Source organism: Pelodiscus sinensis, chromosome 3 (assembly GCF_052426305.1).
Source record: "Pelodiscus sinensis isolate ZL-2025 chromosome 3, ASM5242630v1, whole genome shotgun sequence".
NCBI lineage: Eukaryota > Metazoa > Chordata > Testudines > Trionychidae > Pelodiscus > Pelodiscus sinensis.
The window spans coordinates 158,383,802-158,398,570 of record NC_143054.1 but is presented as its reverse complement, the minus strand read 5'-3'; the positions used below and the strand labels follow the sequence as shown (position 1 = coordinate 158,398,570).

At 43.6% G+C, this 14,769-nt stretch overlaps 1 protein-coding gene across 1 annotated transcript in view; it reads right to left on the bottom strand.

Annotated features, from left to right (window-relative positions):
• The window catches only part of DNAH14 (dynein axonemal heavy chain 14), a 605,515-nt gene that overhangs the window by 424,085 nt on the left and 166,661 nt on the right, over positions 1–14,769 (bottom strand). Inside the window, exons 17-18 of the mRNA XM_075925276.2 lie at positions 10,469–10,641; positions 3,440–3,787 (exon numbers count right to left, since the gene is read on the bottom strand). Coding sequence (XP_075781391.2) covers positions 3,440–3,787; positions 10,469–10,641 — 521 coding nt within the window. The remainder of the gene's footprint in view (positions 1–3,439; positions 3,788–10,468; positions 10,642–14,769) is intronic.

The following is a 14,769-nucleotide window of genomic DNA, read 5'->3' as shown; positions in this document are numbered from 1 at the left end:
CTTACGTTATCTGAACATTGGAGTTTGTCTTCTTGGAACCAATTATGAGCCAGGTTGTCAACTGTAACGTATGGGGTTGAGGATGAATTATAGTACCCTTGTTCTGGATTAGGACATTGGAATGCATAGGAATGTGCTAAAATGACTGAGGAGACATCCGATAAAGTTATGGGAACCAAGTCTGTCGTGCTCAAAATGGGGCTATGAGAATCACTGTTGTGCCATCTCTGTTGATCTTCTCAAGAACCCTGGAAACAAGTGGTGTTGGAGGAAAAATATATAATGGGGGGACCCCCGTGGAGGAGTAATGCTGCATAATTAGCTATTCTAAGGAGCAGGGAGGATTAGGAGTACATCTTTTGACCGAAGATGTCAAGGCATTTGCTCTCCTTATCTGCCAAATTATTTTTATATTGCGGAAGCAAGAATTTGGAGAAGAGAAATTCTGCATCTTTGGGGGGTCAAAATGCTTTTTATCTGCCTGTTTGTTCATTGGGGTTATTGATGCTGGGGTCTGCCATATCTTGCCAGCAGCCTCCATAATAGCCTCATCTACAGGTATGGCTATTTTTGAATGCTGATAGGGCTGGAGATTTTTAAAAATGCAATGGTGTTTCTCTTGGACCTCAGTGACCTGTAGGATTTGGTTGGCAGCCACCCTTTTAAAAAGCTCCTGAAATTGTTTGAGGTTGTCTGATGGCGATTGGTCACTGGGGATAACTGCCTCATCTGGAGATGAGGAGGATTGGTTTGTTGGCAGCATGTCTGGCTGTTGTTCCTCCGTCTCAGAAATCTGTCCCTCTTTGGGTTCAGAATACTGGTGTACTGGTTGGGGTTTCAAACAGGACATTATAAGCTCCGGTCCATGTGGTGCAAGAGAAGGTGAGTATGCTCGTATGGGCAGGTGCTCCTGGCAGCAGGATGGATGGTACCCATGTCTTCAGTGGTAATATCATGGGGTATGTCTACACTGCCACCCTAGTTCGAACAAGGGTGGCTAATGTAGGCATTCGAAGTTGCAAATGAAGCCTGGGATATTTAAATCCCGGGCTTCATTTGCAACTTCGAATGCCTACATTAGCCACCCTAGGTCGAACTAGGGTGGCAGTGTAGACATACCCCCGGTGACCAATGTGAGGAGTAGCTGTAGTGGTGTGAATGGCTATGGTGTCGGTACTCCAGTCTATCAGGAGAGTGGTATCATAGTGAACCAGTACTCAATCCACGTTCAAGATGGTAAGTATGAGGAGAAGGAGTGGGAGAATGGAGTGATCTAAAAGAACCTCTTGAAGATGGAGGAGGTGATAAGGAAGTGTATGACTGTTGTGTCACATGAGAGAGATTGATTGTTTACATCAGCGGTGAATAAAGTGAAGGTGAGGAGCAGGTGAAAAAGTAAGTGGTTTCGGGTTCAGATCCTGTGCTCTGTGAGATTTATGAGTTGTCTTCTTTGGTGCCAGGGGGCTACCAGCCTCTTCTGATGCCGAAAGTTCCAAGACATGTGTCAATATCAGTGCTGAATGCGTTGTTGCCAGTGTCTGCATCAGTTGAGTCAGTGCCGATGTCTGCTCCATAGTCAATGCCACTTTTTGTATTGCATGGGTCAGTGCCAATGTCTGCGCGGATTGACCCGGTGCTGACTGGGTTGTTACGTGTAGTCCCGAAGTTAATGATGAAGACGGTATTGCAGCCCGTGGTGCCGATTGTCTTGCCAGTGCCATAGCTACCAGTGCCACAGATGTTCTGTGCTGAGTTTTTGGCTCTGAGGCCATTTAAAGCTGCGATTTCTCAGTGTCAGATGTCCCCGGCTTCTCCTCAGTACTTATTCTACTTGTGGAGGCCGGTGGTAGAAAGCAGGCTAGTGAAGTTCTCTTAGGAGCGGGAGCAGCTGTAGGAGAAGCTCTCCATTTCTCTTTTCTCTGAGAATCTGAATCGGAGGGCTCCAGGGCTTTATCAACTAAGAACATCCTGAGCCTCATTTCTTTATCACACCACGCTCTCACTGTAAGTTCTGCGCAGTGTGTGTATTTTTGAGGCACATGAGATTTACCCAGACATTTGATACAGTCTGCATGGCCACTGGATACTGGCATGTGACACACTTTTTAAAACCAGGCAAACCCAGAATGGTTAAGAAGCTAGTTGCAGCTGTCTTGATAGTGGATAACCAGACTCTAACTTACTTTTCTTGTGTTCTCTTCTCTTTTTTTTTAAAGAACATTTAACATGGAAAAACCTGTTTTTTTTTATATATATAACGAAGTAACTAGAACTATACTATGACTAACAATAAAAAACTAACTGAACTATGTATAGAAAACAAATGTAAAGCAAAATTCCTTCTCTGACTAGAGTCATTGAGGACAACGGTCTTGCTCCGTCTGCAACCATGTGAGAGATCAAAAAGCGCAAACAGTGTGAGGCACGTGCCGTGCACGTGCAGTCTGGTTGACCACTGCTTGTGAGAACTCTGATCTGTGGCTCTGGGCACGACCCAACACCTACAGGGGAGCACCCATGGGGACACTACTCAAAGAAGATGAGGCTTTTACACTGTCTATTGTTGATAGAAATGGTTTCCTCACAAGGAGACCAGATCTTAAACCCCAGGGTCTTGGACTCCCCCATCCCCAAGGGTCTGGTACAAAGAGGCAGCACATGGACTTGACAATCAAGCTAAAAGTTTTTGGGGGGTGAGAAAGAATGAAACTAACTACATAACTAACTACAGCTAACTATGAGAATTAAGTTGTACAATGAGCAAACATACTATAGATGTTCCATTTACGGCTACAGGTGGCAACAAGGAACTTAAGAGCAATTTTGCCCACCCCATAATTTATGCCTAAAACTCTGCACACCTGAGGCAACTCCTATTCAAAGATATTTGCCTCGTGCTGCACAACATAAATGGAGTACATGTGGACAACCACTTGAAGAAGCATTGGAAGCATATTTTATAAGAAACAATTTTGAAGATGACATATATGCCCCAAGTATAGCTTCCTAGAGTGGTAAGTGTGAAGAGTGCAAGTCCAATATGTATCTCACTATACAGAACTTAGTTTCCAGGGCAGATGTTAGGATAATAAAAGGCAACTGATCCAATGGATGGATGGATGTGGAACTAGAAAATAAATGTTCTTGGGAAGTCAGAAAATCTGCTGTGGTAAACAGAGAAATAAAATATGTTGAAACCTTTATAACATAGTTAGAGTAACTTTTTAAAAGAACCATAATTTATGGTTTCCCTTTGAAAGTATAAAAATAGCAATTTTGATTACATAATCTTTTTATGACATCATAGCAAGTAAGCAGTTATTTGATTTCATTAGGTTGTGGATTAATAAATATGTGGAATAATACCATACAATATTCTATAACATTTTCATTTATTAACATTAGATGTGTGTGAAATAAAAATGATCAAGTCACTTACTTCTAAGAGATGTAAGTTCCTTGCCTCAACGATTGCATACAAAGATGAACGTATCATATTAATCAAGGTTTCAAAAAATGGCAGGCAGTCCATCTGATAGTTAACACTTCTGACCTTAATCATATGAATGCGTTTTTCAACTGTCATGGATATAATCTCTTTTATATTATCTGTATACTTATTTAAGATGCTTCTGAAATCATGTGGTGATAATTCCCTTGGTAGTGCTAAGATTTCCATATTCATGGTTTTCACATCATCCACTATGGCACAGTAACGCATAAAGTTTCTGCTATATGATTCAACTTGTGCCATTGAACTACTAAGAACAGACAGAAGAGTCACAATCTGTAGATTTAATATAAGAAATAGTTACAAATTTCATTTTGACAAAAGGTAGGTCTAATTACATTTTTTCTGTTAAAAACAGTTAAGATGTCTACGGGCAACTTTTGTAAATTAAAGTTTCAAAAAAGTAGTTGTCAAAATAGATAAGTTGAACTTCTACTAAAAAACACAGGACCTATACTTTCTTACATAAATTCAGTTTGGTATATTCATATTAGGGATGTTAAATTGTGTTTAATCAATTAATTGAATAGTTGATGGAATTTCCATCAACTACTCAATTAGTCAATAAGGGGGGAAACTGCAGAGCCGCAGAGTGGCTAGCTCCCGGGGCTAGGGCTGGGAGCTAACCCCACTGCAGCTCTGACTTTTAAATTGAGTAAGAAACGGGAAGCTCTTATTCCATTTAAAAGGCAGAGGCTCAGCCTGGGACCCAGTGTGAGCCAGGAGTCAGCTGATTCCCGGCTCACACCGAGTCCCATGCTGCACCTCTGCCTGCCCTGCCCTGCCTCCCACCTTACCCCCGCAGAGATGGTGCTTGAGGGAACCACCTTTTAATCCAGCTCCCTCCAGCACCAGCTCCTGCTCCCCGCTTACTGCCTCTGATGGAGGCAGCAAGGGGGGGAAGTGACTAGTCAAGTAGTGACTCGACTACCCAATAAACATATGTGTAGTCCACTACTCAACTAGTCGCGTACACTTCTAATTGATATTCAGTTTACATATTTTAGTTTACCTCCAAAAAGCCCTTCCTAAAGACTCACTTCTAATATAATGCCCACAGAAAGAAGAAACTTCAGGGGGTAGCTGAGTTTGTTTGTTACAGAAAAAAACAACAAATGGTCTGGTAAGCACTTTATAGACTAACAAAAGAAGAAGTTACTCATCCTGTGCAGTAATGATTGTTCTTGAGATGTTTGTCCCTGTGGGTGCTCCACTCAGGTTTTGGTGTATCCTCGTGCCTCTTATTGGAGGTTTTTGGTGTGCAGTACCCCTCGCACCGAACCTGCGCACCCAGCGTCTCGCACTCCTGCCATTTGCCAAGTGTTCACACAGCACAAGCCCTCTCTGTTCCTTTTCTACCTGAAGTCCCTTAAAGCCTCCAAGCAGAGGGCAAGAAGTGGGGGTAGTGGAGCATCCACAAGGACACACATCTCAAAGAGCCATTGTTACTACACAGGGTAACTTCTTATTCTTCATCAAGTGGTGTCCCTGTGGGTTCTCCACTCAGGTGACTCAGTAGTACTACTCACCAGATGGTGGTGGGCATTGAAAACATTTATGTAGAGGAAGGAAGGACCGCATCTGTCAGAGATGTGGAGAGTATTAGCCCTTTCTGTAGTATGTCACGTTGTGCAAAAGCGTGATGGGAGGACCATATAGCTGCTCTACAAATGTCCACCAATGGTACGTTACTTAGGAAGGCTGCTGTTGTGGCTATCGCACACGTGGAATGAGCCCTAATAATCCATGATGTCGGCTTCCCATGAAGCTCATAAGCTGTATATATGCAGCTGGCAATCCATTTGGATAGATGTTGTGCCAAGACAGCTGTTCCTATATGTGGCCCAGACCATGTAACAAAGAGTCTATCCGATTTTCTGATTCCCCTAGTTCTATCCAGCTAGAATGCAATCCCTCATCTCGCATCTAATGTGTGCAAGATGGCCTCCTTGGAGGAGGTATGAGGTTTAGGAAAATATGCAGGTAAGTAAATGGGTTTATTTAGCTGGAAGTCGGATATGATCTTTGGGAGGAATTTTGGGTGAGGCCTGAGTATAACTTTATCTTTGGTAAAGATAGTGAAAGGTGGGTTGGCCATGAGGGCTGCAATTTTGACTATAAATCCATCTGATGTTATTGTCACTATGAAGGATACCTTCATGGACAGGTATTGTGGTGATGTATAGGCTAGTGGTTCAAAGGGTGGCTTGTGAGCATGTCTAGAACCAAGTTCAAATCCAATGATGGCATCGGGGGGAGTGCAGGTTTGGGCACGTTTTCTGCAGGCCGGTGAGGAATCGCTTCACCATAAGATGTGTAAAGAGAGAGAAGTCGTCCACAGGTTCATGGAATGCTGTGGCCACCACTAAATGGATGCGGATTGAGCTGAACTGACGGAGGTCATCAATTGGAGACGAGTGGCCAGGAATGACTGCATTGTCAGGAGAAGATGATGAGGGATCTGCAGGAGAAACCCCTTGTTGCTGATCATGATCAGAGAGTTCACCGTCCTCCAGATCAGAGAGTTGAGGCTGCGTTGGAATTTGTGCAAAGGTCTGAACTTGTGTGTCCACTGGGGTAAGGGATGGTGCATGGCACTGTGGAATATCTGATTGGTGGTAGCCGGATGAGCAGGGACAGGACCGATGTGATGAAACTGAGTATATCGGACAGTGATGGTCATAATGACTATAGCTGCACTGTTGACCGTAATAACGACTGATAGGTGATGAGTGCCTAGAAGAGTAGATAGTCCCATGATTGCCCTGATAGTGGCTTTGGTAGAAAGTATACCCCAATAATGTGGGCGATCTGGGTGATCTAGACCTGTAGGAAGCCGGAGATAGGTGGAGGAGAAAGGGAGTGATGTGCTGTTGGGCTGTAATATTCCCTTGAGGTACAGTATCCTGACCTCTCCTGAGGCCCAGGTGAGGGAGAGACAGATCCAGGGGAAAAGGTGATTGACTCCAGGCTAGGAGAAGGAATAATAACCCTGTGCGATTTGCATTGAGCCTTGGTAGGAACCGACACATCAGCTGAAGGCTGTGAAGGGGAGGTTCTAACCAGGGCCACAAAGTGTATTGGCACTGATCTTTTAGGACCCCTGACGACTGCAGCAATAATTTGTCGGTGCTGGGTATGCTACTGGTGCCGGCTGAGCCATTGGCAGTGCCTACGATGTTGTCAGTGCAGCATGATCTCATTCCGGTAATCTCGGTGCCGGGCTAGGCTGAGGTGTCGACGTTCTACGACCAGGCTTAGCCTTGTTTGAACTGCTTGTAAAAGCTGTTCCAGAAGTGCCTGGCTTATCTGACTCGGGTTGGTGGTAGTGATCTAGCCAGGGACAGTTTCTTTTTCAAGCGCCCAATGAAGACCGCTTATCAAGGGTAGCAGAGTCCGATCTTGGAGGAGAGAGCTCCACTTGTGAGGGCTGGAGTGCCTTGTCAAACAGAAGCATTTGGACCCTCATTTCTCAGTCCCTTCATGCTCGAGTGGTCAGCTTCAAGCAATGGGGGCATTTCTATAGTATTTGTCCCGAGGCAGGCATTGGGTCACGAGAGGCGCCACATTTCTTGTACCCCAGTGAACCGGACATAATAGCCATTTGTTCTGGTCTTCACTACTTCATTTTTATTATTTTTAATAACATTTGAATGAACAGTAAGTAAATATTAACTAAGATTAGGAACTATTTACAAGAAAAAACTAACTACACTATTTCTCTTCTGACAGGAACTGAGATGCGAGAGAGGGAGCTCACTCCATCTTCAACCGAGGATGGTTAGAAGGAACTGGCAGGAGTCGAACCGTGCACTACAGAAATGGTGCAAATAGCACAAGGTGCCCAAGGAGCATGCAGGGTTCAGCGGATGACTGCTGACAAGTCTCTGATCTGCGGCGCTGGGACCAGCCCGACACCTACAGTGGAGCACCCACAGGGACACCACTTGAAGAAGAACTTGTTGTTTCCTGAGATCCAAGATTGGTCTCCACCCCCCTGTTTTTTTGGCTGTTAGGAAACAGTTGGAGTAGAAACCTCTTCCTCTACATTCTGTGGGAACAGGTTGCAATAGTAAATTTTGTACCTCTTCTTGTAATAGGGGCTCATGAGATGGGTCCTTAAAGAGGGACAGGGTAGGGAGTTGGGTAGGGGGCATGGATGTGAAGGGGATTGTGTAACCTGATTTGATAATTTCCAGGACCCACTGTCTGTAGCGATTGGGGCCCAGTGTTGGTAGAAGGGTCTCAGGCAGTGATGGAAAGTGACATTGGAATGCATTGGATCTATGGGGAGGTCGCTCAGACATCTGACCAAGAGTTCAAACTTGTTGTTTGTGAGAAGTCGATTGAGTGTTGGAGGACTGGTTTTGCTGCATCCTCCTTCGGTTGGAACATTGCTTGGGCCAGCTGTCATATAGCCTCTGCTGTTGTCTGTAATAACTATAGTCCCTTGGCCTTTGATAGGGGGCATATTTGCGTCTCTTGTTAGGTGGAGTGTACATCCCCAGAATGAAGAGTGTGGTACAAGAGTCTTTCATTGAATGTAGAACTTCATCTGTCTTTGTGGCAAACAGGTGATTTCTATCAAAGAAGTCCTCCACCTTAGATTGCAATTTTTTTAGGACCCCTGATGACTGCAGCCATGAGGCCCTACACAGAACAATTGCTGTAGCTGTGGCCCTGGTCACCATGTCAGCGACATCCATTGAAGCTTGAAGGTCAATTTTTGCTATATATAAACCCTCCTTAATGATGGACTGGAGGTGTGGTCTCTTATTCTCAGGAAGGTCCTGTAGCAGGTAGTTTAGTAGTTTAGCAATTTGCATGATCATAGTTAGGCAGGAGGGCTGTATAATTCGATATGCAGAACTGGAAGGTGACAGAAGAGTATACCATGCGGCCAAAGGTATCCAGCTGCTTATGCTCTTTGTCTCGGGGTGTAGACTTAAGTTGTGGGTTTTTAGACTTGTGATTAACCAAGTCTACAACCAGTGAATTCAGCTGAGGATGTACAAAGAGGAAGTCCATGTCTTTTGCTGGGACAAAATATTTTGTCCACCCTGTGATTTGTGGGGGGAGAGGGGAAATAAAGGCTGGAGTTTGCCAAAGCACCGCTGATGGCTCCAAGATAGCTTCATTAATGGGTAAGGCTATTTTTGAGGATGCCAAGGGTTGTAGTATTGTCAGGAATATGTATTGCTTGTCTTGTACCTCTTGGACTGTAATGTCATGTGATTAAGCTACCTGTTTAAATAATTCTTGAACTTGTTTTAGATCTTCTGCCGGTGGAGAGAGCAATACCTGGAAAACTGCCTCATCTGGTCTAGAGGATCTGGGGTCATGCGAGGAACTCTCCGAGTCCAAGTGAGGTAAGTTATCATTGTCATTGGAGCCAGATTCTGTTATTACTGAGGCACAGATATGGTCAGGGAGCGCATTCCTCATGTGCTGTGGTAATGTAGAAGCTGCATGTGCTAAGCATGGGAGGAACGTGGCCGGTACCTCTTCCATGGTTACCAAGGAGGCCACTGAGGTTGAAATTCCTGTGAAGGATACAATGATGTCTGGTAGGGCCACAGGGGATGTTGCTGTAGGAAATGATCCCTATATAAATGTCAGGAAGCCACTTATCCCAACAGGGAGGAACGACATGATGAAAATCCACTCCTCTGTCCCCTGCCATAGTCAGTTCTTGGTGAGAGCAGCGTAGGAGAGTGGGGAGCCCTTTCTGGAATATGAATGTGCCCCTGGGCGTGAGACACCAATGAGAAGCATGGTGAGCAGGCTCCTGATCTGAGTGGTGTGCCTAGTTGTGGAGATTTTTGTAAATGCCATGTCTGGCACAGCGCTTTTTCATACTGCAGTGCCAGAGCGCAGTTGAGTTTGGTCTAACCAAGGATGACTTGTTCAGGCACTGCAGAGGTACCTGTGGGTGCTGCTGCCTTAGCTGCACCGTCTGGTGCGGCATGCTTAGGTTCTGACTCAGCTCTCCTGTCTGGTGCAGACTTGCACTTCTCCACAGTGCCGGAGACTGACAGCACCGGGAAACAAGAGGGTCTGGGCAGCACTGGTAATGAGCATGCTGGGGAAGGCCGCAAAGCTTCTGAGCCTTTGTGGGGTGGTGAAGCAACCCTGTCAATGGGCTTTTACTGTCCATGTCTCCTCAGGTTTGTCCTGTGGAGGTTGTAGGGACTTCTCCCAGAGGAGGTTTTTGAGCCACATGTCATGGTCTTTTCTGGCTCTGGCTGTCACGTTCTGACAGTGCGGGCACTTATGTGCTGTTCGAGTCTCTCCCAGGCATTTAATGCAGGAGGCATGGCCATCAGAAATAGGCATTGAGTCCCAACATCAGTTGCATCTTTTAAAGCCGGGGGAACCCGGCATGTTGAAGGAAAACCCGCCGACGCAGCGCTCTTCTCTCTCCCTCTCCCTCTCTCTCAAATCGCAAACGTTGAAAACTGTCATTAACTGATTAAACTATAAAGAAACTCTACATTAACTATAGTATTCCTTTGTTTTTCCTGTCAGAAAGAAGAGCACTGCGCTGATTCCGTCTTCATCCGAGGAAGGTAGAAAAGAAACTAAGGGGGCTTGCGCCATGCGTGCACTTGGCAAACGGCAGGAACACGAGACACTGGGTGCGTAGGTGAAGCGTGAGGGGCACTGGTCACCAAAAACCTCTGATCAGCAGTGCGAGGATGCACTGAGACCTGAGTGGAGCACCCACAGGGACACCACTTGAGGAAGAAGTAAGTGTTGTTGTTTTTTAATATTGCCACCCTGGGTCTCCCAGGACATCCTTATGTGCCTATTAGAATGCTAACTCTTCAGGGCAGGGAGTGTGTTATTTTGTGTTGTGTACAAGGTTAGCATTCACCATAGAACAGATTTTAAAATATACTTTTACAATCAGATTCTATGTTATTTAGATAATTAAAAAAAAATTGCATCACATACTTTGTTTTGATAGCATGAATCTGTTCCTAGAAGTAGCTCCCAGTTGGGCCATGGTGGTAGATAATCTTTTTCCCACAATTCAGTACAATGTTTAGGTGACTGCATTATTTTATGTAAAGACTGAGTGATGAAGATTGACAGATGAGTATCACGACAAAATGGAATAACCTGAGCTAAAAAGATAATTCAAAAAGTTATTTTTGAGACAAATCTCAGAACTCAAATTTACAACACATAAACAACGATCATAAACAGCATGCATATTATCTACTCTCCAAATATCACACTAATATTGTACTTCCCCATACAATCTACCACAATGATACATAATGTAGAAATCACCGCAATGAACAGAATATATTGAATTAAAAATGAAAATGTCTACAGTTTCCTTTTTCTATTTATTTTATAATTTATCATTATTTCACTGCAATTTGTCACATTTCACATACAAAAACTTGGAGTGCTAGCATCTTTTTTTCTATTAACACGCTATACTTACATATGAAGAGTTCTAAGCCTCCAAAGATCTATTTGTCACTTAGAAATGAGAAAAATATTGATTTGGTGCACCACATATTATGCACAGGAGGTGAAACAACAGAACACGAGGAAAATATATTGCAGAATTTAATTAATCACACAACAGCAATGCAAAGTATTTTAAAAGCTATTAAGATATTCTAATGATAGAAAATGTTACTGTCTAAACTCAAGGGGGCCAAATCCTGAAGCCACTGCATTTGTTCCAGTGTAACTGAGGCTAAAATGTATTTACTATGACCCCAGTTTTAACCCCCTGTAGTTGAAGATTTGTGTACATACACATATATGACTCATATGACCACTGTCCCCAAAAGCTAGTATGTGTTAGTGGTAGGAACAAGTGCTATTAACATGGCAAGCATAACTGCACATATATGTTTACTAATTTTTGATGTCATGATAAATAAAAAGCTACACAATAAAACCAAATTCACAACTGGTATAAGCAGCAGCAACTCTTCTGAAGTTAACAGAAGTGGCTGCCTTTGATAACAGGGATGGATTTGGCCTTTGATATCTAAACATGCTATAACATTAAATCTATGCAAATATAAATATAATAGCTATTTCAACAAATATAGAGGTAAGTGTATCCCCCCACCTTCCTTGAACAACAGGTATACAGGAACACATCCATCCATCTGTGTTAGGAATGCAAAACTGTTAATGCATATGTAATGATATGTAATGTCAGCACCCTGGCCAGCAACGGGAGCAGTAAAGAGGTCCTCTGAGCAGAACAGAGTGGCAGCCTCCACTGCAGCCAATCAGGGTGCAGCAAGCTGATATAAAAGGAGCTGCTAGGCCAGGGCCTGTCAGTTCATTCCTGGAGCTTGACCCAGGCAGACCTCAGGGCTGACTGGGGAACAGCAACACTCTGGACAGCTCTGAGTGGGAGGTGGGCATTGTACCTGGTTGGAGCCAGGTCCTGCAGCTGAAGGCTAGCCAAGATGCCAGACAACCCTGCAGAACCCGGAGAAGGGGAACTCAACCACAAGGCCCTAGAGAAGGGCTGGATGGAACAGCATCCCTGGGAAGTGGCCCAGAGATGTGACAGCAACTTATCACTTGAAACTCAACAGGCAACAGCTAATATAGGGTCCCTGGCCCAGGACCCAGAGGAGTGGGTGGGCTTGGGTTTCTCATTCCCCCCCCCCACCACCACCACACCCACTGCAAACTGCACCTCGGGAGGTAAAAGAAGAGGCCTGATCTCCAGCCACTTAATAGATATTTCTTTGCCTACAGACAGGCAAGTAGAGACTGTAAGAATCCTCTATGCCACAAAAGGGCACTTGCATGAAGGGTGGACCCTGTTACACTCCCATTTGCAGTTTGCTGAGAAATGTGTGATTAATTTGTCTAGCGATGTATTCGGTAGACCTGGTAAATACACCTTGGTTATGCTGGTGATGTTTCATGCATCAGCTCTGCAAAGATATCACCTCTTTTCATAAGCAAAATGATTGAGAATTTGCTTGTTAACTTTATGTACACACCCTGGCTTTGTTGTCAGTCATTCTTATGAACCTCATGATAATGGTAGGACATGTAAGCATGCATTTCTTACTGCTCTCAGTACCAAAATATTGACATGTTGGGTAGATTTTTTTTTTAAATGCCATCTGTTCTACATCATCACATGTTCATCCAGATATGTTCCTCATGCAATCAGAGATGAGTAAAATGTAATTTGACATAATAGGTGAAGTAAAGGTCATCCCCATACAACCTGTGTTGAGGTGCTTGTACCAAATGATAACAGTACTGATTGTAGAATTGAAACCGGTATATGCATCCAATGTTTGTTGGGGATATAAACTCCACAGACAGCCCTGAAAACAGTGGAGATGTAGTTTGGCATGACATCACACACATACACACCCCTAAAAGTCAGACAATATCCTACTGGCGTTTGTGGCATGATCTGGAAACTAAAAATGAAATTCTGAATCTAAGTTATATTCTTGCTATGGTTGAATCAAGCATTACAACTATAAATTCTATGCTTTGGATTGAGGAGATGCAGACTTTTTTGCATTTAACTTCAGATCTCCAACTCCTGAAACAAAACTGCTTTAGTCCATTAACTTTAGAACTTCACTGGGAGGGCAAAAATTGAGGAGCCAAACTTCCAGAAACCAGAAAAATCATGGTTCCTTGCTGCCACACACAGGCTGCAACTACATAGTCTTGGTCAAGGCTAGGAAATTGTCAGTATAATTGTCACTCAGAGGTGTAGAAAATCCACATCCCTAAGCAATGTACTCACAATATACTAAACTAACACCTTCTGTAAACCGTGCAAGTTGACAAGAGGGCTTCTCTTGTCAACATAATTATTGCTTCTCAGGAAGGTGGAACTATGCTGATGGAGGAAGTCCTTCCTTCAGTGTAGATAGTGTCTTCATTAAGTACTACAGTGGTGGCACTGCAGAGTAAACAAAGTCCCAATGGGAACACACTGTGCTTGTAATGATCTTTATCTATTGTGAATCATTGCAGATTTTTGTGAGCCATATCCATAGCTGTATGAAAATATGCATCTTCAAGGTAGTGGGCTGCAAACCAGTCTCCTAGCTCTGATGGAATAATAAAACCCATATAACCATCTTGAATACTGGATAAAGGTGTTTAATCTTCTTAGATCTAGAATGGGTCTCTACCTCTCCTTCTGGGGAGATTAGAAAGTGCCCTGAGTAGACTTCTCTATAATGTAATTTGAGAGGCCTTATTTCTATGAAAATCCACTTCTCAAAATATATTAAATGGGGTGTCCTTTCACCTGTGTATGGGGATAGGGCAGAGATAACTCAAGAAGATTGCATAGCTAAAGGTTGCCAGTTCAAAAATCAACTCTCCAGAAAAGAAAAATAGGAGTTCTGACTGAAGGGGTAGGCAAAGAAGGATGACTTATTAGATCTGAAATGAGAAGTAGTTAGCAGCACTTAACCTTCTGAGCAAAATTGCTGTTTCCCACATGAGCACCGTTCTACTCCTGCAAAAAGGAAGGTCACTTCTGAATTTTTTCACTGTGCTCTGGGCCTCTTTGAGAATTCCAGACCCCAGTAGCCATGCCATCCGTAGCCATTGTGTGTGTTGCCAGTGACACTAAAAGCAGTCTGAAATGACCTTCAGCTACAGTTTAACCACCTTCGGATATTGTCTGACCTCCAGCTATCAATAACTGGAACTGAGTTTTCTGATAGTATGGCAAACTTATGAAAACGTGTTATATTTACTTGAATTTGAGCATTGACGGCAAAGCACAATTACTTTAGCTAAACTGAAGGGTGGCAGTCTTAATTTTTTTCTTCAAAATAAATTCAAATATTTTTTGGTCCCTGTCAGGCAAGGGTGATCTACCGCCATGCTTTTCCTTTCATCAACAGTATCCACTAATAAACAGGAACAGAAAATTGGAACTCTGAGTCCTTGATATATAAATATAATTTCTTGTAGCTGGAATGGTGGCTGACACAGCCAAACAGTTTTTGCTGGCACAGATAAAGATATGTTGATTAGAAATGTCACCTACTGAAAGATGACTGAACTATACCAAGTAATTTGAATTGTAAAGCATAAGCAATTATTCTCCTTGGTTCTTGAAATAGTTTCAAAACATCCACACAAGATGGAGGTGAAGGCATGATAGCCTCATCATGCAAGGACACTGTGATGCTTCCAGAAAGAGAGGATTCTTCCTTTAGCTATTGCACTTCCTGACATTATGGCTGTGTCTACACTGGCACCTT